The sequence below is a fragment of the Atractosteus spatula genome, chromosome 6 (genome assembly GCF_055471065.1).
Source record: "Atractosteus spatula isolate fAtrSpa1 chromosome 6, fAtrSpa1.hap1, whole genome shotgun sequence".
NCBI lineage: Eukaryota > Metazoa > Chordata > Actinopteri > Semionotiformes > Lepisosteidae > Atractosteus > Atractosteus spatula.
The window spans coordinates 9,313,979-9,338,150 of NC_142711.1; the positions used below are offsets into that span (position 1 = coordinate 9,313,979).

General features: G+C 39.9%; 1 protein-coding gene across 1 annotated transcript; it reads left to right on the forward strand.

The window, feature by feature from the left end:
- Window positions 1–446: 446 nt before the first annotated feature.
- Window positions 447–23,462, forward strand: mybl1 (MYB proto-oncogene like 1). The gene is made up of 15 exons (XM_088919013.1): window positions 447–469; window positions 7,230–7,335; window positions 9,166–9,237; window positions 9,914–10,006; window positions 11,234–11,454; window positions 11,668–11,854; window positions 13,362–13,463; window positions 14,296–14,526; window positions 14,661–15,029; window positions 15,342–15,481; window positions 15,677–15,791; window positions 16,132–16,242; window positions 17,016–17,123; window positions 20,177–20,329; window positions 23,284–23,462. Exons 1-15 carry the CDS (start codon window positions 447–449, stop codon window positions 23,404–23,406), a joined length of 2,154 nt encoding a protein of 717 aa, XP_088775139.1. The 3' UTR covers window positions 23,407–23,462.
- The last annotated feature ends 710 nt before the right edge of the window (window positions 23,463–24,172 follow it).

Below are 24,172 nucleotides of genomic sequence, written 5' to 3' on the forward strand. Positions count from 1 at the left end.
GGCGGGATGGACAAAAAAATTCCGCAGTGGAGAAAATAACACAGACGCGCTGTCATCGCAGAGGAAGGGCGAGCGGCGGCTGACTGGGGCTAAAACAAGGGAAAATATGCGCAGTTCGGCGTCCGTCCCCCCGTTGCCACACCGCGGACACTGACAACACCCCGAGGTGGTGACATTTGCAAAGCCCGGAGAAAGTTAGCTGCGCTGCGGAGGGACTCGGTCACACAGAAGCGGCGCTCCGAAGTGGCTCAAAATGTAATCGCGCAGCCGGGATGTCTCCGTCGCCGAAGGACAGGCTGCACTAACGAGGACTGACAGCGGGTGGACGTCGAGCTTACACTGCTATCCCCGGAGCAGGGAGGCATCTGAAGAAGAACAAGAGGAAGAAGAAGTCGAGAAGTCAGCGGCGGGTCGTGCTCCGGGGCTCGTCGGCAGACGGGGTCGCCATGGCCAGCGGGAGATCGCGCAGGTGAGTGCCGACTGCCCTCCCCGCCTTCGCCAGACCTCCCCCCGGGAGCACGGCCTGTGTTAATGAGTATAATTACACGCTGCGGCTGCACAGCCGCCTGCTCCCGCACTTAAGAAACGACTGAGGGGGCAAGGTACTCCGTTAACGTTGTCGCCAAGTGTAATTGAACGCGGTGGGACGGTACAGTCGCGATGTGATCGTATGACACATGTCGACCTGGTATTTCTTCTGCCCCGTCGCAGAGGTTCGGCAGTAAGTTTACAGCAAATAGCAGCTTGGATACTGAACTCTGACAGCGTGCAGTTAATGCGTCCAGTGTGCAGATGCTCCCTAAACGTCCCTCACTTCACTGATAGCCGGTTACTACGCTGGCCCTGCTATTCATTGCAGTATGATTTAAAACGCCAAAAGCATATCCCTGCGGATTCGTGCTCCCTGCCACATCAGCACCTGCTTGTATGACTTCTCCTGTCCTGTAGATGTTAGTAGATTCGCGCTCCGGCACGTTGGAGGGAGCGGTGCCAACCCCGGGTGTTGAGGGAAGGTACTTCACTCGGGATGCTGCAGTTAACGCTTTCTACACCGGCACTGCTCAGATCGCCATCGACCTGTCTGAGTCAGTAAGAAACTGGGATCAGTTGAAAACTGTATCTAGCGCACCGGGCTCCTGTCCAAACCCCAGTGCGCTGTTTCGCGTCATTCATTCATCCATCCTTGTTATCTCATAGTTACTGTTTATTGTGGGTTGTTTTTTAAAAAAAAAACATTTTCTGCTGTCATTTCCATAAACGTGATGCCCAGCTTGCTTGGATAGATGGCTTGCATGCACCTCGGATTTGGCAGCTGAGAGTTAAAAAAATGACCCGACAAAGCGTTCACAGACGAGGCGAATACAGTACGAATCGAGGGGGTATTTTGTATTGTTCATTTTTCAGGCTCATTTCTGTCTTGGCTGCTGTTTTTATAATCGCTTTTCTTCCCCCCCCCCTCTGGCTATGGTTCATCGAGTATATTATGAAAATTAAAAACTTTCCGTTGAAGGGGAAAACCGCGTTCCCCTGAAGTCTTAACTGCGCGCTACAGTATCGGGGGTTTTGCCTGCGCCAGTGAGTGAGTTTTTTTCAGTCTTGCTCGCTGCACCAGATGATTTCAGTACGTGAGGTATTTGTACCTTGTCCAAGACCGTTTCGCACCTCGCTGAGACTGTTAGGATACACTCTGTCTGCTGAGACCTCGATCAGGTCTGCTAGACGGATAATAAAGTACAAAAACAGTAATAATGATAACACGCCTTTTCTGCAAAACTACTTAAGGCCATGCATGTACTACTGATTGAACAATGAGGTACTGTAGCAGTCCTGCTTTCTGCTTGCTTGCGAGTGGGATGAAGACTATTTGAAAAATGCAATCTAATAAGAGGTTTTGCTTTTATATGTTTTTTCTCCTTGTAAGGTCCTGTGTAGTGTTTTGTTTTAAGAAGAGGTCATCCACTGTTTTTTTTGCCGTTTTCATAGACGTAGGCAGATTACATAAATCCTGTACACAATGGAATGACGGGGAATAAGCCCTGGCCACATGTAGCAGAAGAATGTTTTATAAACTTGTAATGTTTCCTTTTTATTTTTGATTCACTCTTAATATTCGACATCTAGCAATACTGGCTACAGATAGTTGTTTTTCATTTCACATTACTCACCGTCCTTTTTGTATTTCTGGACTAATATTGAGCCCAGTTTTTCAAAGAAAAAAAGCAACACTCAGCTATGTTTAAAGCTGTAATGTGAAAATCTGTTACATTGCAGGTATGTAATATTAGTGAAATTGTAGTTCCTTAAAGACAGTGATCTTGTGAAGAAATGCACCAACTGAAATGTCTTTTTCCAGATGAAAACCCCCCTGGACCACAAATCACTTTGATTTAAGTATGCTGCTTAGCTGCAGACATAAAAGAATACATTCCAGTTGTAGACAGACTGTTTTTTGTTTTCAGTTGTTCTTAAGAAGTGTGCCACCCATCTTCTAATATTCAAATCTTGTTTCATTTTTGTATAATATTTTATTTTTTGTTTATTGGGTAATCACTGGCTCATAAAAGAACCTTGGGAAAGCAGATGTGTTTTGTTTCCTTCTGAACTAAGGAATAGGTCTGTCATGAGTTACAGCATAAGTCTTGAAAAATACCAGATGCTCAGTATTGCAAATTCAAAACAAACATGTTTCTAAGCATGCTTGCTTGATTCTATTTCCCTATAGTCCCATAGCTACTACTGGTTATCTTGGGAAATCGGGGGAACAGCTAATTAATTCCTCTTGAACCATCCTCAGTTGGACAATTTAGTCCCACCTATCTTAGACATCACAAAGACAGACACCCCAATGTGGAATTGAACCCAGGAATCTGGAGCTGTCAGGCCACTGACTGAGGCTCTGTAATATTAAGCTCTTTCTCTGCGATCCATCATGATCATCACCCATAATACATCAGTTATGGGCTATTACACAGGTTGCTGATAGGTTATTGATCCAAGAATCTTATCAAGCTGGTCCTCAGGAACCTGAGGAATGAACTTGGTGCAAAGGCTGAGTCGTTTCATCTAGATGCTTGTAGTATGCCTGCAGCTTTCTTGTCATTTCAGATTCCATGGGTTTCAAGTGTTTTGAAGGTGGTTGTATTTCTTCAGCTTCTTATTCTCTTTTCAGGTCTCTAGGGTCATGTTAGTTAGGTTCCAGAAACTTGTTTTAAGAACTTGTTCCTCTGTATTAGTCTTTGTGGAAACTGCAATAGCCGCAAAGAAGATAAAACTGACAGGTTATCAACTAAGCTTTATGGAAAAAGTGAGCTTTCCATTATTCTTGTCTATTAATGATTCATAATTGTATACTGGTGATATAAGCCTATATGTTTGTTAAAGACCAACATGTGGAACACTCTGAAGTTCAGGAGGTGGGGGGGAGGGGGTGTTTTTCCGATGTGGTCTTTTGCTCTTGAGCAAAATATAGGTTTGTGTCCACTACTTGTGAATCATGCATAATTAAACTGTAGAGATCCATATGGAAAATCCCCAGTCAAACTTAATTTGTAGCAGCTGCTATTAAAAAGGAAAAAAGAACAGAAGGAAAAATAGATCCTCCATTGAGACTTAAGATATGTTTTATATAAATTATTGATTTTTGAAAGGCAGATTAAAGAAGGGCTGTATAGGTACTGTATAAATACATTTAGATTGGCATGCAACTTCACAGTGAACCTTCTGAAAAGAACACCGTTAATCCAGCACTGCCCAATCTCGGTCTTGGAGGGCCAGTGTCTGCAGATGGTACAAGCTGTTAAATTGTCCAGTTAACTGATTTAGCTTGTTAAAACCTGCAGACATACCAGCCATCCAAGACCAATATTTGTACATCCCTACTTTTCCCTGTACATTTGTACATCCCTAATTGCTGTCTGGTGGCTCCTCAGTGGTTAGCATAACAGCCCTGCAGCGCTTGCGCCCTGGGTTCAATTCCTGGGGTGCTATCTGTGTGGAGTTTGCATGACTTCTGTAGAATTGGCTCTGATGTGAGTGTCTTACCTGTGACGGGCTGGTGTCCTGTCCATGCTGCATCCCGCCCTCTGCCCATTGCTTGCCATCATAGGCTCAGGCTCCCCTGAGACCCTGAAGTGGATAAAGCAGTTTAGAAAATGGATGAATGGAAACTTCTTTTTCTTTCAGTTTGGTTTTAAATGCTTGCCGGGATAGGCTCTAGCTCCCTGTGACCCTGAATTGGAAGAAGCTATTAGAAAATGGATGGGTGTTGTAGAACACTTTCTTAGAAAAATATGCAAAGGTTTCTGTTTAAGCTGTTTAATAGGACAGTCTGATAATGATTACTTGCTTCAAACTTTATCCCTTACCTTTATTTTTTGGGGGTTTTTATATCTCAAAAATATTTTAACCACACTTGTCTGATTTTTTTCATTGTGCTTATATATTTTGTCTGGTTGGAGCTGCAGGGATTGTTTCTGGAGATGAGTGGTGGCTAGTTTTGTTCTGAACAAGTGCTCTAACACTGACCTTGGACTGATTTTCTACCAATGGTGGGAGCGCTCAGCCTTCATCTTCATCACATGTCTCAACACTGCCTATGTTACTGAATTTCCAGTATAGCATGATTAAATATGCTGTGCATTAAGACATCAATGCTCTGACAGACTTTCCAAGAAGGCTCCTTAGAGATCATTAAATATATAAGATAAATTGCCCATCTCAAAGTTGATCAATTTTAATGTTAATTTATCAGCAGTTTTCCAGACTGTACCTTGATGTTAGGATGAGTTTCTTCAGGAGAGCCTGTGCATTGATTGTTGCACTTTGCCTGTTAATCCTCAGCCTTTTTTCCACATGTCGCCCTGGCCCAAGACAAAGCCAGATTCCCAGGAATGAAATAAAGTGTTTGAAAGACTAGTGCATAGTTGTGAGATTCCCTCTTTTTTCCCCCCTGTAAGTTCACGGGTGTTAGGAGTAAAAGGTTCAGTTGTTTTGGCTGTGCAGTAGCGTATGCAGCAGTGGGGTTTGCCTTTGTAAGTATTCTTTACTTCCCGGGTTTGGTTTAAAAGCAATTCATTGTTGTTAGAAATTAATTCAGAAACCATTTTTTCCTCTTCTTTGGAAAGAGGTTTATACAGTAATTTGATCAGTCTGTTTAGTGCTTTCAGAATCCTTTAATCAGAGGCCAGGAAAGCTGGGCAGCATAAGGAGGTTTTTCTTAATTCCCAACTGCTTTTTCTACAGAAATTATTTTTATAATTTAAGTGGCAGTGTTTAATTAACAATTATTCATACCAGTGGTCACATCAATACTCTACTTAGAAGGAACCTAATGATTCTGGGGCAGTCATTGTCAACTCAAACCACAGTATAAACAGAATTTTAAATGGTTAGGCCTAGTAAGTGCAATGTTTAGTAAAAAAATCTTTCCTCCAAACAGATTTAAGAGACTAGGAAGGTTAAATGTTGTATGCATTGTTCTGATAAATGATTTGAACTTTTTAGTTCTAGCTGTGATGTACAGCCCCTGCGGTGCTGAATTGTCAGAGCCTGGACCTGAGAACCAGAGGAGGACTTTTTTCGCCCTTTTCCTTGTGCCTTGAGTAAGAGATGCACTGTGGTATACAGAATACAGCCATGCTCCACAGTCGTCCCTAATAATGGATTTCATCTTATTTGTCATGCCTTTATAAGCACTGTATCTGAAATGAGTATAGAATAAGCTCATATAAAGTAGACAATCCCCACACTCACTATGCTCCATGCCACAATTTACCAGTGTATCTGTGTTATTTTTCTCCAAGTTTAAAGACCTGACTTGAAAACGTATTGCCCAAGGTCTGTTGGTGCAACTGTATTCTACACATTATTGTGAAGGCTGGAGCTCATTGGTGTTCTGCCGACACTGCAAGTTTTCTAAGGGGTGGAAGACCACATTGCATATTGTGTTGTCAAATGACAGGATTATGTTCTTTTCAAGCACATCTGTTTTTTGTCTGTACAAAAGAATTGCCATTTTGTTGATCATTATTCCCCGTTTTTCAGTGGTATAATATGAGGTCTGTTTTAGGTTCTCTGTGGTTACCCTGGGCGACTCACTTCTTTTCTCCACCCTGTTGGTAGAGGGGATCAGCCTGGCACAACGTTTAGAGGGAAGTGTTGCTTGGCAACAGGGCATTCCTGGAGCCTGACTGTGAATGCAGAGCCACTTGCTTACTTGTTCTAGATGAGAGGGAAAACAGTGCCAAACACTTACACCTAAGAAAGGTGTTTTTTATGTCTTTTTTTCATATCTGTTTATTGTCTTCATTTACTGAGGGGTGTGACAAGACTCAGTTGTTCTTGATACAGTATGTAAGGATATTGCAATTAAGCCACAAAATGCTCTTTAGAAAACTGACCTAAGTTCAGAAAACATTCAAATGTGGTTGTAACCTATATATGGCTTTTCTAATGGTGACTTGGTATGTCCTGTTTCCCTTTTTTACACTGAGCTATTTCCTTTCAGGCTTTCTTACTTCTTAAATATTCTGAGCTAATAGTTTATTTGATTATGATCAGAGGGAACATGCCTGAATAGTTTCCTTCTCCATTTAATGTCCAACAGCTGAAAAAGAATAAATTTTGTTGCCGTATTATGAAAACCAGGTCATTTGTAATTAGACATATTAGAAAAATGAAATATGTTGATCCATGAAGGATTATTTCTCTGTTAACATTAGCTAACTTTTTCTAGTTTTCAGCTATTCTTTAATATAAAGAAAAAATAAATAATTTTATTTAGCAAATAATATCATTTTCAACACTTCGATTTTCTTTTTAGCTTTTTCTTGTGGTTTTAATTCTCAGTTTGAGTGTAACCCCTTTTAAACCCTTTTTGGGGGTTCAACAGTGCGTCTGTACTGTTTGCACTGGTGATGTGGTCTTGCAATTGCAGCATGGATTTTCCTGAGCTCATGAAAAGAACATTATTCTCTTCCTTTAAGCCTCCCAAAGACAACCTGAGATACAAATAATTCTTTTAAAAACTTGTTTGGTGTATTTAGGTGTTAATTGACAAGGCTGTTAAACTTTTTCCCAGAATTTAAGGACGCACAAAGAGACTTGTGTTGGCAGGCACTCTCCCTTGCACAGTCCCGTCTTTCTTCATATCTGTAGACTAGCCTTTCAGACTGGTCACTGCTTATCCACTTTCATGAGAATTATTCCCATATCTTCTTTTTCTTTTATAGTGAGGATGAAGAGGAGGAGCTGTTCTCCCTGGATGCTGAAAGCAGATTGACTGTGAAAAAGAACTCCAGGAAACTGATGAATAAAGTGAAGTGGACTCGGGAAGAGGTAATCCAGACTGTGGTGCAACACTTTTGGGATCTGATCAAGTGAAAGGGGACGAATCGAGTGAAGGGATATACCCAATTTCAATATCCCTGAGAAATGTACACATTGGCTTCTGAAGGCTTCCAGTTTGAGCAAACCAGGTTCAGAGAAGCTGCACTTGTGCAAGTTTAGTGCTTTCTGCTGGTGAAGGCTCACCCTAGTCTTGGCTAAAAGGAGTGAACCCAGATTTCCTGATGCCTCCAAAATGTGTCCGTAAACGTGTTCATTTGAAAGTGATGAGGGGGTTGACATTAAGACAACAGCGCACCCCAGTGTGGGGTGGGATGAAAAACTACTGTGTGAGATCTGGACAGGTGATCAGTGGCCCTCACTGCGCTATGCTTTCTCTGGGATGCTCTTTTGTAGTTTCATGTATGCCGGTGGCAAATGCATTTGGGAGCCTGTTGTTTCCTACTGGGAAATTCTTTAGTTATTTGGTGTTGCGCACTGTGGTTCAAGCAGCATTGTAGACTATCTGTAGTGTAAAAAGTGCAGGTGACCTCCTCTCTGCTCCACTGTGCCAGGTGGGACAGGAAATTAGCAAGGTGTCCGACACCATGAGCACATTTAGTGCAGATTTTCAATCCTGTCGCACTCATACCTCTTTTACTTGATTTTATGTATTGCAGTATATGGCAATGAAATGTCTTTTCTACGAGCTCACTGGGGGAGAATCACAAAATTAAGGTTACAAAAAATAAGGTTATATAATAATAATAATAATAATAATAATAATAATGTAATATAAATAAAATAAACACAGGCAAAACTCAATATAAATAGAGCTGCTATGTGTCCATGGTGTATGCAATATATTATGTCCAAGTAGTGCAGTATGATGAATACGATGAGAACTGTATGTCCATGTAGCCATTACGAGTGATTTGCTAAAGGAGCTGCAGGTTGGCTATTTAGCAGTCTTATTGCCTGGAGGTAGAAGCTGTTCCGTAATCTGTTGGATTTTGACCGAATGCTTTGGTACCGTTTACCGGATGGTAGGAGAGAAAACAGTTTGTGACTGGGATGACTGGGGTCCTTGAGAATAGACCTGGACTTCTTTAGACATCTAGCTGAGTAGATATCCTGGATGTTTGGTAGCTCACAGCCGGTAATGAGCTACGCTGACTTCACCACCCTCTGCAGTAATTTGCGATCCCGGGCGGAGCAGTTCCCATGCCAGGTAGTGATGCAACCAGTCAGGATACTCTCGGTAGTGCACCTGTAAAAGTTGGACTGGATATGTGATGGCATGCCAAATGTCTTTAGCCTGCAGAAAAAGAATAGGCGCTGCCGTGCTGTGACCACGATGTTGGTGTGGTGGGTCCAGGTTAAGTCCTCTGTGATGTTAACTCCCAGGAACTTAAAACTGCTGACCCTCTCCAATGAAGTCCCATTGATATAGATAGGTGTGATCTCCTCCCTGGTGTTTCATATAGTCCACAATCATCTCCTTAGTCTTACTGATGTTTAGAGAGAGGTTGTTCTCCTGGCATGCTGCCAGGGTTTCAACCTCCTCCCTGTACGCCTCCTCCTCTTAAACCATACCTTTCAATTTTATGTTTCGCTTATTTGATGTCAAGAGTGTGCAACGGTGTAGCAGAGTTCACCTTCTCATTATGCATTCCAAGGCTTATTTTCTGATGCTCCTGAGGAATCTTCCAGTGTCAGTGCAGTACTCTACTGATGAATAAAGCATTTTTTCCTCACTTAATTTCCTACATTTTCTTAGAGTTTCTCCACACACGGAGCTGTGGACATTACTAATTTCCTTTATTTACTCTGCATTGAAAGGATGAAAAGCTTAGAAAGCTGGTAGAAGAACATGGAACAGATGCTTGGGGCTTAATTGCTGTTCATTTTCCAGTAAGTAATATGTTATATGTTCTATGGTACTACATTCCATATCAGATTCTTCAGCATGCAAGGTTTCAACTGCTCTTGTATCATGAAACAATAGTGTTACCACCTTCTAGCCTCATCTTTTCAGACATCAAAAGCTAAGCAATCCTAGAAAAACCAGGCGCAGGTGCAAGTTTTGTAGGAGGACCAGTAGGGGGTACTCTACCTATGGACCCGAATTCCAAACCGGTGCCCCAGTATAGTGTTACGGATACTGCTGTAGGAGGTGCCGTCATTCGGGATTAAATTTAAATGAAAGGAATCATTAAACCCAATATTAATAGTAAACTGAATGACTGTACTGTCTTAACAACACCAATGTGGATTCTACATTGGCCACATTTACTTAAAAATAAAAATCACCACTTATTTGTGCAAAGCTGAAATGTTACGTAGAAACTGATTTGCAATTTTTAGTACATGACGATGAGAAAAAATTCCACTGCAGGTCTGTCTGTTTGGGCTGCTTTTGTGGTTTTGAGCAACATTAAACTGATCCGAGATCAGTTTCTTTAGTAATCAGTAGCCTTGGCAGCTTGGTGACTGCCTCTCTTTCTCAGGAGTTTAAAAAAAAAAAGACCACGCACTGTTGTGTCTGTGAGTTGCAGGTGTTCAGATATTTACTGGTTTGCCTTGACAGAAAAGAACAGATGGCCAGTGTCAACACCGTTGGCAGAAGGTGCTCAACCCAGAGCTGGTGAAAGGACCCTGGACAAAGGAGGAGGATCAGAGGGTAATGGGAGCTGGGTGTGAACCCATCCTGGAGACTGCACTTTCTGACACTTCAGGCAGCACTCTGTCAGACAGGTGGACCTGCGGGTTTAGGCGGGTTACAGTATTACAGTATAAATTAGATGAATTTCTTCAGCTTTTCCCTACACAAGCGTACAGTGAATGAAATTCACAAAATGATAGTTCAGTGTACTGATTGGACTAACATTAACCAAAGTGTGTAAAAAAAACTGACTGTTTTCTCTGGGGATTAAATTGAATTAATTGAAATGATTAAATCTCTGCCTTAGTCTGTAAATTACTGTTTTTTTATTTTTACTCACTTAGATATGTTGTACATGAAAGTTCATATTAAAGGAAATGCCTTGTCTGCTAGTGTTAGAGATCAAAGACTCACAGGCTTTTCTTTAATGCACTGCCTTTCTGGAGTGTCCTGTAAACTGGTTGTGTAATCAGAACAATCCCATGTCAGCAAGGAGAACAATACATTCCATGGGAGTAACAACAGCATTACATACAGGCTGCAGGAATGCCAGGAATTACATCTCGCACTTGAGCAACTCTGCTCTCTTATCTCCACATGTCTCATCTGTTATGTTTCACTTTTAGTAACAAATATGAAGAAATAAAATAAAAATATAGCATAGACTTTTGGTGCCTAAGCACCAATAACACTTTTTATATACATTGAATTTGTAACAAAAATGAATCTATATGTAAAAGTTGTGTTGATAATCTTTTAAAAGAAAAAAAATTGTGCCTTGGTTTATCATTAATCAAAGGAATCTCAAGCTGTAGATTGCTTAATTCCAACCATTATTACTTTATTGTCCTAGATGGGAAATTCACCCCTATTAGGGAGTAACAAGATACTACACAATATTGAATGTATTTAATACAACATTAACTGTAGATAATAAATGCATGATTAAAAAAAAGTAAAACACACCGTTCAGTTCTCCAAATTAAGCAGGCTCGTACCCGTGGGAATAAAGGTAGCCTGGTTCTGTTGTACTTAAATCTAGGTAGTTTAAGTAGGTTCCTTAGCTCCTAATAGAAGGAGCTCAAATTTGCTGTGCGAGGGGTGGTCGTGACAGTCAATTCCTGGTATGCTGTTTTTGTGCAAGACCTTCTGGCAGGTCTTTTCTTCTGTCTGTAAGCCCTTGGATTGACTGGAGCTGCTGGTTGCTCTGTGCTCTGAACTTGGCTTCTGTTGTTCTGAGGACAGGTCATTGAACTGGTGCACAAGTATGGTCCCAAGCGCTGGTCTGTTATTGCCAAGCACCTCCAAGGCAGGATTGGGAAGCAGTGCAGGGAGCGATGGCATAACCACCTGAATCCTGAGGTCAAGAAGTCTTCCTGGACTGAAGAGGAAGACCGAATCATTTATGAAGCCCACAGGCGCCTGGGAAACCGCTGGGCTGAAATCTCCAAGTTATTACCTGGGAGGTATGGAGCTCCTTTTGCCTTATTGTAGACACTGAAGATGTTTAGTGAAGCTTTTTGTTTACTGACACACTTTTCCGGAGAACTTGCAATTAAGTTAAGAATTAAATAGATGAGTTTAAAAAATGTCGTAATGTACAGCAATAAAGTGAAAAAATAAATGGAAAGTCAAGCCATTAGTTTGCTAACTGTGTTTTTTGATGAAATTGCTTACAGGACAGACAATTCAATCAAGAACCATTGGAACTCTACAATGAGGAGGAAGGTGGAGGTTGAGGGGTACCTTCAGGAGAAGTCTCCGTCCTACAAATCAGGCCAGGAAAACAAGAGGATTTCCCAGCCCTACTGTTCTGTGGGAACTATGCAAAACCGGAATCAGTTTGTCACAACTTTCCCAAATCAGGTAAAAATTTCAAATTAAACTTTCAATGAGATATTGCCTACATCAATAACAACAGGGTTTGCATTAGGAGTATTGATGCTCTGGAGATTGAAATAGTACTTGTTAAAATACCTTAAATCTATAGAGCATATACTGTATTGTATTTCCCTTCCACTTCCACTCTAAACTGAGTGACCCCTTGTACTGTTTGCCTGGCAAGGCAGGTCTGACATACTGTGTTTCTCCCCTTTTTATAAGGGGAGAAGAGCGTCCCATTCCAAAGAGCACATCTCATCAAACCTCCCTCATGATGTGTCTTGTGTTTCATGAGGGATTTGAAGTGTGATGAGGTTATTTCCAAGGACTCACTCTTAATTCTGGTCGTGTCACCACTTTCCAAAGGCTGCAGTGTGCTTCCTAAACTGGTGTTGCTGAAGTCTGTACTTGTCTATTTACTGCTCTTTGTCAGTATGATCTTTGCTTCTCTTTGGTATTAAAACCTTAATACACCAGGCTTTTTATTTTCCTTTGTGTGCATTAACAATCTGTATTGTACTTTTGGCTTTTTAGTATTCTGATTTGGTTTTTATCAGAGTTATCATTGATGTAGGAAAAAGTTAAATATCAAGTCATTCAGATTTTAGATTTTGCAAGTGTATATTGAATGCTGGTGCAATATGGTTCCAGGGCAGTTTTGCACTTACAGAGCTTCTGTAAATGGAACAAGAACAATGAGGAAATAATGAGAAGGCTCATTATCGTTGTGCATTTTTAATAAATGTTTTGTGCTTTTATCATATCCAATTCTTCCTTGATACCATGCTGAAGAAGGTGACCCTCTTTAATAATCCACTGCTTTCTATTTAGTGCATTTTTTTACTTTTAGTGTCAAACATGCTTCACTATATATGACAAGGGAACACATATGTTTACAAAAATATTCCTTTTAAAAGCAAAATACTAATGGGAACAAATATAATTTATAAATGCTTTGATTAAAGAAAAATAGTTTCCTTTTGATTCAGCAAATAAATGCAAAATCTCTTTAAATACTCAAACTTTCAGTTAGTGATGCCATGGAAGGTCTTGTTGTAAACTAAATAGAGAAAGGAAAGCAGACTAATCACAAGCTTTACAATAGTTTAACAGTCTTTTTTTAATAAGTATTTTTATTGCATTGGACATCTTTTATGGCAGACATCTTTGCAGATATTTTACATAGATCACAAGATGGAATGGTTGAATGGTTCATGCAGTGCAGAAGTATTAGAAAATCCTCTTCAGATGTCTTTTAAAATCTTATCAGAAATCTTTAAATGCAGTAGTGACCACTGCAGACAATTAGAAAGCTTGAGTGCCTTCCGTTTTTCCTAAATCCTTCATTTTAGATACATCATTGAAAACTCTGATGTGGCCAACATGCTGCATTGTACCCTCAGTAACAACATGTCAGTAAACCAAATGTTTCCCCATCTCCCCCTCTTTTCGTTCCTTTCCTTATCTGTCTTGTCCCACGTATTTATTGCAGCAGCCATGTGATGATGATCCTGATAAAGAACAAAGAATTAAGGAACTTGAGCTGCTGCTTATGTCAGCTGAGAATGAAGTCAGAAGAAAGGGAGCCTCATGTGTAAGGACATTGTGTGTGCGCACCCACAACCCCTTAGATTGCTTAGTCTCCTCATTTCCATCTCACCCACTCTAGCTCTCATGAGCTGTGCTTCGTAGTCCCGCTAACAGCTTCTTGGCGTTCTGCAGCGAGTACTTATTTAACTGCTTATTTTGCACAGCAGCAGGAATGCACGGTGTGTTTGTGGATTAAACTAGGGATTGGACAGATCTCCTTCCATTTTTGCCGCACACCACCTGGAATACCCTCTCTACATCTTTAATCAATTTGCCAAAATGGACTTCTGTATTAAAAGTAAAACCATCCTTTCTTCTTCCAGCGGCAGCTTTGGATGCTGTGACACAGGGAAATTGTGAACTGGTTCAGCAAGATGAATTGTCTGTGTTTAAGGCTATGCCATAAAATAAGCATTGCTGCTGTCTTCTCAAGCACGTGAGAGAGTCTCTTGAGTTTAGTGTAATTGTAGAAGCAAAAGTGAATGGCTGAGGTATGCTTTGTCTGCTCACAATTACTGTAAACCTGTTTCTGAACATGGAACAGTAGGCATAGTTTGTTTCATACCAATGTAGTCAGTAACTGTTCTATCAGTTACGACTCCATGTTCAGTCCAGTACCCAGTTGTGTTGGCTGTAGTCATTCTTGGTCCCAGGAACCTGGTGAGGATGTTTTGATCCTGACCTTTCCATCTCTTCCTTATGGGTCTACACCTGTCCTTGGCCCTCGGGCTTATTTCATTCATGACCAGAGATGGATTGTCACCCTGGGCTCCAGGTGTTAAAATACATACACCCCGATGACTTTCCTTTCTTCTTTCTCACCCGTCTGTTTGCAGCAAAGTCAGATGTACACTGACTGGTCTGGGAGTGACGGTAATATGACAAACACTACAGTGAGCAGTGTTGGGGACCAGAGCTTGGAATTCTGTCCATCTCGGGAGACTCCCCAGCCAGTATTGTCCCCTGAAGTGTCTCCCAGCAAGTTCCTCGCAGTGGAAGCAAGTGCTGTTCTTTCATCCCTGCAGACAATTCCTGAGTTTGCGGAGACACTGGAGCTCATAGAATCGGTAAGGAGTTGATCCCAGGAAACCAGTGTGGCATCCCAAAATCCTAAGATGAAGCAGTGTTTCGGTATTTCACACTATAGGCTGTTAAGTAAATTGGGGGAACAATCAAGTTAAGTGTTTTTTTATCCTGACAGGATCCCCTGGCTTGGAGTGAAGTTGCTAGTTTCGGCCTCTCTGAAGTGGCCTCGCCAGCGAAGCAGACTCCTGGTCTCTTTCCGCACACCCAAGGGGGTGGTCAAGGGGTTGTGGGGTACCAGTTCGATGGCACAGCAGTTTCTGACATAATTAAAAACTGCAGTGGTTCTGTCAAGGGGAGACTCATCCCTTTAACATCACCCATTGTGGCCAAGTACAGCAAGCCCCCCACAATCCTCCGGAAGAAAAAGAGGGAGAGAGCCGACCAGTCTTCGTCCAGTGAGACCAGTGCTACTTCCTTCCTGGATACAAGCAGTGCTTCAGTCAAAAACACTCCTATCAAAGCCCTGCCCTTTTCTCCCTCACAGGTCAGTCAGCACAACAGCTCCTTTTGGAACAAAATACATTGTGTTTATAAATATATTAACATCAGAATTTTTATCATTGTCCTTTTAACTTACTACAGTTAATTCTAAAAAAAAAACCCCATCAAAATATTTTCATAATGTGACCGGTATCTTATTGTTTGGATTACATTACTGTTACTGTGATCTGACTTAACTTCAGTTTAATTACCGTGTATTGTAATTGTGATCAGTTGTAAACTCTTCAGAACATTATAATGTAAAATCCTTTCTGTGCAATTATATAATTATTTATATTGTGACCCGTTTTTTCAGTTTTTCAACATTTCGGGCAATGAAAATTTGAATCTTGACAATCCAGCACTTACTTCTACTCCAGTCTGTGGGCAGAAATGTTTCATTACAACTCCCATTCAGAAGGATATGACCCCCAAGCATCAGAAGGAAAATGCAGGGTAGGTTAAGTTCTCGTGTTTTTAAACCCTGCAGTCTGCTGTGCTTCTTTGCAAAGTTAGGAATTACGGTTCTGCAACCTATAAATTAGCTTTCACTTAAAAGCAGTGTTCCAGACAAAATTTTCAGTTGGTAGTATGAATGTATGGGTCATTATGCTTTTATTAAATATTTTTAATAATTGCCATTCTATGCAGGTTCAGAACCCCTAAAATAAGAAAATCTCTTATGGGCCCTAGTCCAAGGACCCCAACACCTTTTAAAAATGCACTGGCTGCCCAAGAGAGGATGTATGGACCATTGAAAATGGTGGTAAGTGATTATATCACCTGGTAGCTATTATCTTCTAACTCAAAGTATTTAAAGAACTGCTCAAGACATGCATCTCCCTGGAGCCCTTAATGGACTAGATGGGTCGAATGGCCTTCTACTGTTTGTAGCCTTTAATTGTGTTCTAAAAATGGAGAAATAGAAATTAGAAATAGAAAATTGCGAACAGTTTATTTAATAGACCACCTCATTTTTCCTGTTTTTTTTCAGTAACCTACTGTATTAAAACGTTTAACAACCTTCAGGCCATTCTTAACCTGGTTTGTTTCCTCTTTGCTCCTGCAAGTTTCTTAATGGGTTCATGTTGTGTTTTGTGCATCAGCCTTTGCCCTACTTGGAGGAGGACATTTTGGAGGTGCTGAAAGAGGAGACTGGGACAATTGCATCATTCCAGAGGGACTTGCAACCTGAATTTGCTGCCTGGAAACATGAGGTATCCCCCTCCTGCCTCCACGAAACTTGTTTTACCAACCTTAGTTGCAACCAGTAGACAAGCTTCACTTCTACACATTTTTGGTTACTTCATGAATACACTGCAATGTTATAAGTTATAGTATATAGTATAAGCAGGGCTTATGTGTACACATAGGCACTTGTATTCCTTGAAGAGTGTTGTGATTATATTTTTTTCATCCTTATGACTAATTGGAACACTTAAAATAATTAAAATATTTGAAAATAAAACATTTCTAGGAATATTTAACTTTTGAGGAACCAACAAATCAGGTACAATAATTAAAGTCGCATATGGCATCTGTATATAATACGGAAGAAAAAATATTTCTTTGTTGATGCACGTTTTATTATAGGCGGAAAAAAATGTAAAACGGGTGATAGGGTGTGTCATAGATTTGTGTTCCTGAGTTTGATTCTAGTCTGTGACACTTTTTGAAGATTTGAAGTTCTACCCATGTCTGCGTGGGTCTTCTCTTTTTCCCCTCAAAGACGCTGCTTAGCTTACTTGTTATTTCTAAACTTTAAATTTGTGTTTGTGATGGATTGGCATCCCATCCATTGTGTAGCCTTGCCTAGTGCCCTATTCTTCTGGGACAAGAACTGTTTTGCCTTAATCCTAACCAGGGTTAATCGTTTTTTCTGGTCATGGATGCGTGGTTGTAAGTCAGTCTTGTATCCATGTACTTAAGTTGTTTTTGTCAGATATATACTGTACGATTAAAAACAAATACTGTGTATTTTAAATTAAAGCATGATGCCCCAGCCAGAAAGGTCAGAAAATCCCTCATCTTGGATTCCTGTGGAACAGACAGCCTTAATGTTCAGTTGTTCCCACAAGAGCAAGTTTCTGATGCACAGGTGAGTCCAATATTTTGAGTGTCACAGTTCCTTTTATAAGGTGTTTCTGGTTGTCTTTTTTGCTTTTATAGACTCAGGACTATTAAGGAACTGGTTTTACAATTTTTTGGGTACATTTTATTGGAAAGTATAGGACGACAAGAGTTCTGCAGGGGACTGATTCTTAAAGACCTGCTTCTAACCTGGACCCATAACCCGCAACTTATTAACCACAACTCATCCCAACCCAAAATATTGACAAAATTCTCCTCTACTTAAGGTCATACGTTCGTTTTGCAGTTTTAAAGATTCAATTTAGTAAATTATATAAACTAAAAGTTACATTAAGCCTATTATCAAAGGAGTAACTTCTTTAAACATTCAACAAGTCAACTCTAAGCTAGTCTTAAAAATGTTGTGATAATTATGTTTCAAATATTTGAACAAAATTGGCTGAAAACTAAAAAACTCTATATCCTTTTTAATCAAATTACTATGAAAAAAGCGCCACTTTTCCAGGTTTCAACTGGCTTCTTCTTTCTTTCTACTGTTGACAAATCTCTTTCCCATGGGGCATTTGTAGCCAGAATTGACAAGGTGAAGCTTGCAAGAAGAGGACACAGCAGTGTGTTTCTTCCATCATTGAAGGAGATAGAAATCTTGCATTCAGACTAGGATAGCATATGACCTGCAGGCAAAGTAGTATCATCACTGGAATCCTTGACATCTGAAATATCCTTGGCCACTACAGTGGTGCAATGTTGCTGTCTCCCTGCACTTTGGTTGTTCCCTTTGGTCCAGAATTTCCTTACCCAGCTTTAGCCTTCATCTTGTACCCACTAGACATACTCCTCACTCTGAAGCAGTTTAAGTCAAAGATGCAAGGTGTGAACCTCAGATTTATTCTAAAGAAAATATAAATATTTGCTTTTTAGCTAAGGACATGTATAACTTTTGCTTAAAGGAGGCTGAAGATGACATTTAAGTCCTTCATAAAATACAGTGGTGAAATAGCGTCAGATTTAAAAGCTTGTAGGGCTTTTGTATCTCTGAATCGGTGGAAAAAAGAAGCAGTCTTCAAGACTCTTAAAACTCAGATCATTCAGCTTGTTCTTGTTGTCGTTCTCTGTTGGTCTTCTACAGGTTTCCTTATTCTGGGACTAGATTTATTACAGCATTGTATATAAAGACAACAAAAGCTGTTAGTGTCTTCTGAAGCTGAAACTATAATTTAGACATTATGAAAAAAGAATTTCGAGCATCTAGACGGATTAAAGTTTCTGGCTGAATATACCATCAGAGTTTATTATGCAGGACAATGCTTAACTGATGATCCCCGCAGTTCAGCTGTGTAACATTTCTGGATAATCTACAATATTAACATTATGTCCTGTAATCCATAATATTAACTAGTTTCAAAAACAGATCATCTCCTCCTTACTGCACTAGTGACTAATAGCTAACTTTGTTTTCTGTAATTTTTCTTAACGAGCTGTCCCATTAATTGTACACAGAGCTCTTTCCTTCAGCATCTGTTTGTCATCAGGGTAATGCGCAGTGACTCGGAAGAAACTGATTTCGTAACTGTCCGTTGTATGTTGATGTCTATCATATCAAATGTGATTCCTGTATGATGTTTTGGCTAGGTTCTCTAAGTTTGGGATAGATAATTTATCAAATTTCTTCATGCAAACAAGTTAATAACTCAAAGGGATGATGCATACATTGAAATGTATAAAAGTGAATATGTCCCAATTTTTATACTAACTTAACCTGGTACAAATTACTGGTTTGAACACAGTGTGCTTTTTATTCTAATATGATCATTTTTTTCATTTTTTAAAACTTTTTATTTAGTGATGAAAGGGTTTACAAACAACATAACCATAACAGCAGAATAAGCATTTGCCTTCATGTTACATTTCTGCCGCATTGTATATATAAAATGAACTATTTACACTATGCCAGCAGGTATGGAAGGCCATATAAAAAAACAATTGTCTGATAAGAAACACAACAAACAATAAAAAAAATCACTACATATTTTCTCATAAACTAGAATCAGGTCCCTGTAGGGAGATAAATTGGATCCATGTTTCCCAGTATTTGCTAAACCTCTCTGTCTGCAGTCTGAGGGAAAAAGTTATTTTTTCCATTATATAGATCTCATTCACAACAATAACACATTGTTCATGTGTTGGAGGTTCTTTTGTAAGCCATTTTCGCGTAATTACTTTTTTACTAGCTGCTAGAAGAATCCTTAATATATATATCTATCCTTTACTTCAATATCATCAAAGTCGAAACTGCCCAAGTATATAACAGAAAAACTAAATTATTAAGAGTTATATGTATAGATTTCCAGTACTGATGTATTTTTGGGCATGACCAAAATATGTGTGAATGAGTCGCATCTTGTTCTCCACATAATCTCCATGATCAATTTGTTTCTAAAAAGTATTTTGTATTTTACTTATTATTCTTGTTCTGATTATCACAAATATAAATTGGATGACAGAAACACAAAAATAACAGATTTGATTTTGCTCTCCCAAAACTTTCAGAAGGCACAGTATCTGCCTAGGCTCTGGCTATTATACCAGGCTTGTAATGTCTGGGCAATTAGTATCATATATTTTGATTTAGGGCTGCTGAGTGGCTCAACCAGTTGAGGTGTAGTTTTAGAATCCGGGCATGTAGGTTGCTCCAGGAGTTGTGGGCTTGATCCTGGCTCATGTCACTAGCATACTGTGGTACTCCTGAGAGTAGTTTGGGAATCATTAGCCAGGGCTCCCTTGGCTGTTCGTGAAAACAGTGTGAAGGGGTCTGTGGTCCTGATAAAAGAAGAGTGGGGTGGGTCAGAGGAGCCTGCTAATACTTTCCCATTTTTTCCTGTGTGAGGACACAGGCTTCATAGCTGTGAGCCAAGCCAATACAAAGTCGCATAACTGGTGATTTGATATTGAAAAAAAATGCACAAAGGCTTGTACAGCTGTGTTGCCGTGTTTAAACTGGTCTACTAAGCAGACATCAAAATAAGAAGACAGAGTCTTACACTGTCTTTATCCCCTCAGCCCCAGAATGAGAACCTGCTCACCAGTGCTCTTCTGATGACCCCGTTGCCCAGGAAGGAAGAGAGTAACAACTCCCTGGAAGTGGAAAAAGAACCCGCCCAATATTTTAGCCCTTCTTTGACCACAGATTCAAGATTAGAAATTCCCACACAGGTAAGTGCTTCACTTTACTGCTGAACATACTGTATGTAGATCATATGAGGAAGTATATAGAAAAATGTTTTTTTTAATATTTATTTTGTACTATATTTAATATATATTGATGGAAAAAAGAAACGCAACACCTCCTCCTCCACATTCTGGCCCTCCCGTCTGCGTGGAACAGGCTGAACAGTGACTCATCCGTGAGGAGAACCTGATGCCACTGCTGACGAGTCCATCGCAGCCTCTGTCTGGCCCAAGCCAGACAGGTGTGACGTCTAGGAGGTGTGAGCAGAGGGCCTCTGACAGGTCGCCTTGCTCTAAGCTCTGATGCAGGCATTGTACGGGTGGCAGATCTAGAACGATCTCTCAGGTGGACCAGTCTGATATTTCGGTTCTGCTCTGGTGTGGTCACTCGAGGGTGACCAGATCTGGGACGGTCATCTGTCCTGCCGGTCTGCTGACACCTTCTCTACAGTTGAGACACAGTGGAGCAGCTTACTCCATAGTGTCTGGCAACGCTGGCACATGACATGCCTGCCTGCAGCATGCCAATGGCCCTCTCCCTTGCTTCTGGTGACATTATGGAATGCACAGAAAACTGACTAAGAGTGGCCTTTTTCTTGCAGTGACCTAAGCTTTGAATTAAGGCCTTTTTAAAGGTGACCTGCTCAGGCATTGTTCCACCTGGACCTTGTTGGGTAAAAGTGGACCTAACAAGTTTTTGTGTGATTGGCAAATTGCAATGCCTCACTTCACTTCACTTGCTGGTCAGAGGGCTTAAAACAAATTGACAACTTTTTGTGAAAGTACATAAGCTAGAACTATAGTATTTCCATTCCAGAAAATGTTGCATTTCTTTTTCCATTAGTAAATATTTGGAAAAATATATTTTAAATATCAGATTTATGCTATAGCATTTAAATAAGACTTTATAAAAGAATGGAAAAGGTCTTCAGAGTTCTCTATCCTGTCAATTGCCTATCAAGAACATTTTACAGGTCTATATCATTTTTAAAATATAAGAAATGAGGTTACGTCTGGAAAAATGCAGCTGAAATTGCTTTTTGTACTGACTGTGGATTGAGGTTTAGGCTAGGCTTGCACAAATAAAGATTTTCTTGTTCCTGAAATCAAATAGGTTGCTTACTATTGGCCTATACCAATGTGAAAGTGCAGAAAAGGTACTTTAAACAAGTGTATTAAGTTGTTGTTTAAAATTGTTATAGATGGAAATTAATGAACAAAGTGCTTCATTTTCATTAGAAAATTAATTAGGAATAATTAATATTTGTTTAATTTACTTTAGAAATAAGTAGGAGTGTATGCAGTGTGTCTACCATTGTGCAGCGTTCTTATTCTACTGTTAATATCAATGCTACTATTAAATGTTAATATTAATAGTGATGACCATCAATTTGTAAGTTAAAATGACTGAATCTATTATAGCCCCTAATTAGAGTTTTGTAGCATTAATCTTTTTGGTATACTTTTCAATAAAAACATTTATACTTTTCAGACATTAACCAGAAAAGTTTCTACAACTAACTGTTTTGCAACATAAATTTAAAGTTTATAAGTGGAGTTTCTTGCTACTCCAGCCATGTTTATTCTCATTGCTATTTCCAGGTAGTATTACAATTTATTAAACTATTATTTATTACATTTTAAAACTATTTGCTCATGGTGCATACAAAAAGCTAATATTTCACATTTCATATCATACAATACTGTACAACTTTTAAGTTTAATATAAAGCAAAGATTGGGTAATAACATCATGGACTGAAACCCCCAAAACTGCTGGGTAACAGCTGAGTGTATTTTATTGTATTAGCTTTATACTGGTAGACATAGAAATATATCTGTGCATTCTCAGCCTTTTTTAGGAGCACATGCTCCTGGAGGGCTGCTTCTTTCCTGGCCTAACAAGAACTCTACTCAGTAAAAATAAGATGTCTGAATGAGCAAACTCTGGATGGCATGGCAATGAAGCACCTCGGTTTAGCCTTATTCTTTTCCTTGTATCCGTATGAGGGGAGCAGTTCAAAATGTCTTGCAGCTCAATCCTGGTTCCAACCCTGACTCCAACCAGGATTCAGATCAGAAATGCTAGCAGGAGTGTGATGTACAAAATTATTAATTAATTTAATTGCTTACACTTATGTAGCGCTTTTCTGGACACTCCACTCAAAGCGCTTTACAGGTAATGGCAGCATCCACCTGGATGATGCGACGGGAGCCATAGAACACTCACCATACATCAGCTATCAGTGGGGAGGAGAGCAAAGTAATGAAGCCAATTCATAGATGGGGATTATTAGGAGGCCATGATTGGTAAGGGCCAATGGGAAATTTTTTGGCCAGGACGCTGGGGTTACACTCCTACTCTTTTCAAGAAACAACCTGGGATTTTTAATAACCACAGAGAGTCAGGGCCTCGGTTTTACGTCTCATCCAAAGGACGGCGCCTGTTTACAGTAGTGTCCCCGTCACTATACTGGGGCATTAGGACCCACGTGGACTGCAGGGTGAGTGCCCCCTGCTGGCCCCACTAAAACCTCTTCCAGCAGCAACCTTAGTTTTTCCCACCCAGGTCTCCCATCCAGGTACTGACCAGGCTCGCACCTGCTGAGCTTTAGTGGGCTGCTGGTGGTGAGTTGCAGAGTGATATGGCTGCTGGATAAACGTGACTGACTGGGCTTGTGCTGCAAACAACTTTGCAAAGCTTCCTCAAAAACGTCTTTTTTATTTTAAAAAAAATAAGATCACCCAGAGTTTCAGAATGTGAAGGAAGGACATCTGCTGATGCATCTGTAATATTTAACATTTCGTAAAGCAAAATTGCCAGCTGTAACAGAGGGTGCTAGTTTATGTTCGTTATTCATTTAACAGAATAGTTAAACAGACTAAACTGCTAAACAGATTTAACTGTCAAGTAACTCATTTTTTTTGTCTTCTGCACAGACAAACAGTGAATGGGAAGCTGTTGTTTATGGAAAGACGGAAGACCAGCTGATAATGACAGAACAGGCCAGGAAATATCTCAGTGCATACACAACCGTCACTTCAAGAGCCCTTGTGCTTTGATTTCCAGCTCCACTGGCCAAGTACAAGATGACTGGCACCTCTCGACACTACAGTGTGAATTAGTCAGGAGAGTAGCTTACATTTACAAGATAATCTCTAAATAAGGGAATGTAATATTTTGTAGACAGTTTTACAGCAAGCTAATGCTCTAATTATTTTAGCTGTCAGGTTCAGCCTTGAAAGAACGTGTCTCTAAGGCAGAGTACATTCAAGCAAGCAGCTGCTATGCATTTAAAAAAATTGATTCCTATTAATGTACATTTTTGTTTTTCTGTCACGGATGTCTTCAATTTTAACAATATCCCTGTAAAACTAAAATGACACACAAATACCAGATTGGCAAGAAGAAGAGGAACTCATTGTTCCCATCTCCATTTAGTAGAACAAAACTGCTTGTAGATATTATTTATTGACTTAATCTAGGAGGTCATGTAGAAGTCTTAGTGAGTCTACAGGGTGCTCTTCACAAAAAGATTAGTGTTGCCACCTTCAAACCTGGCATAGACAATGTGTGGTGGCATTAATGCTAATGCATTTCCAAACCAATAAGGTCAAATCCACACCAAATGTTAACATATTACAATCACCTAGCATTTAAAATATATAGTCTAATGAGTTATTTTATTAATATATTTTATATCCAATTTGCATTTAAGTTGTTGAACTTAGGCTCCATGCCAAGCTACTAAGAGCTGCTTATGTATACTTTATGTATGCACACAACTCCCTGCTCACATAACTGCCTGTATATAAAACAGATAACTAG

Bases quoted from the DNA above. Each gene is read 5' to 3' on its own strand.
- mybl1 (XM_088919013.1), top strand. From the start codon at position 447: ATGGCCAGCGGGAGATCGCGCAG. The intron at 14,527-14,660 runs GTAAGGAGTTGA...TTATCCTGACAG, and splicing joins CACTGGAGCTCATAGAATCG to GATCCCCTGGCTTGGAGTGA. The intron at 16,243-17,015 runs GTATCCCCCTCC...TTTAAATTAAAG, and splicing joins TTGCTGCCTGGAAACATGAG to CATGATGCCCCAGCCAGAAA.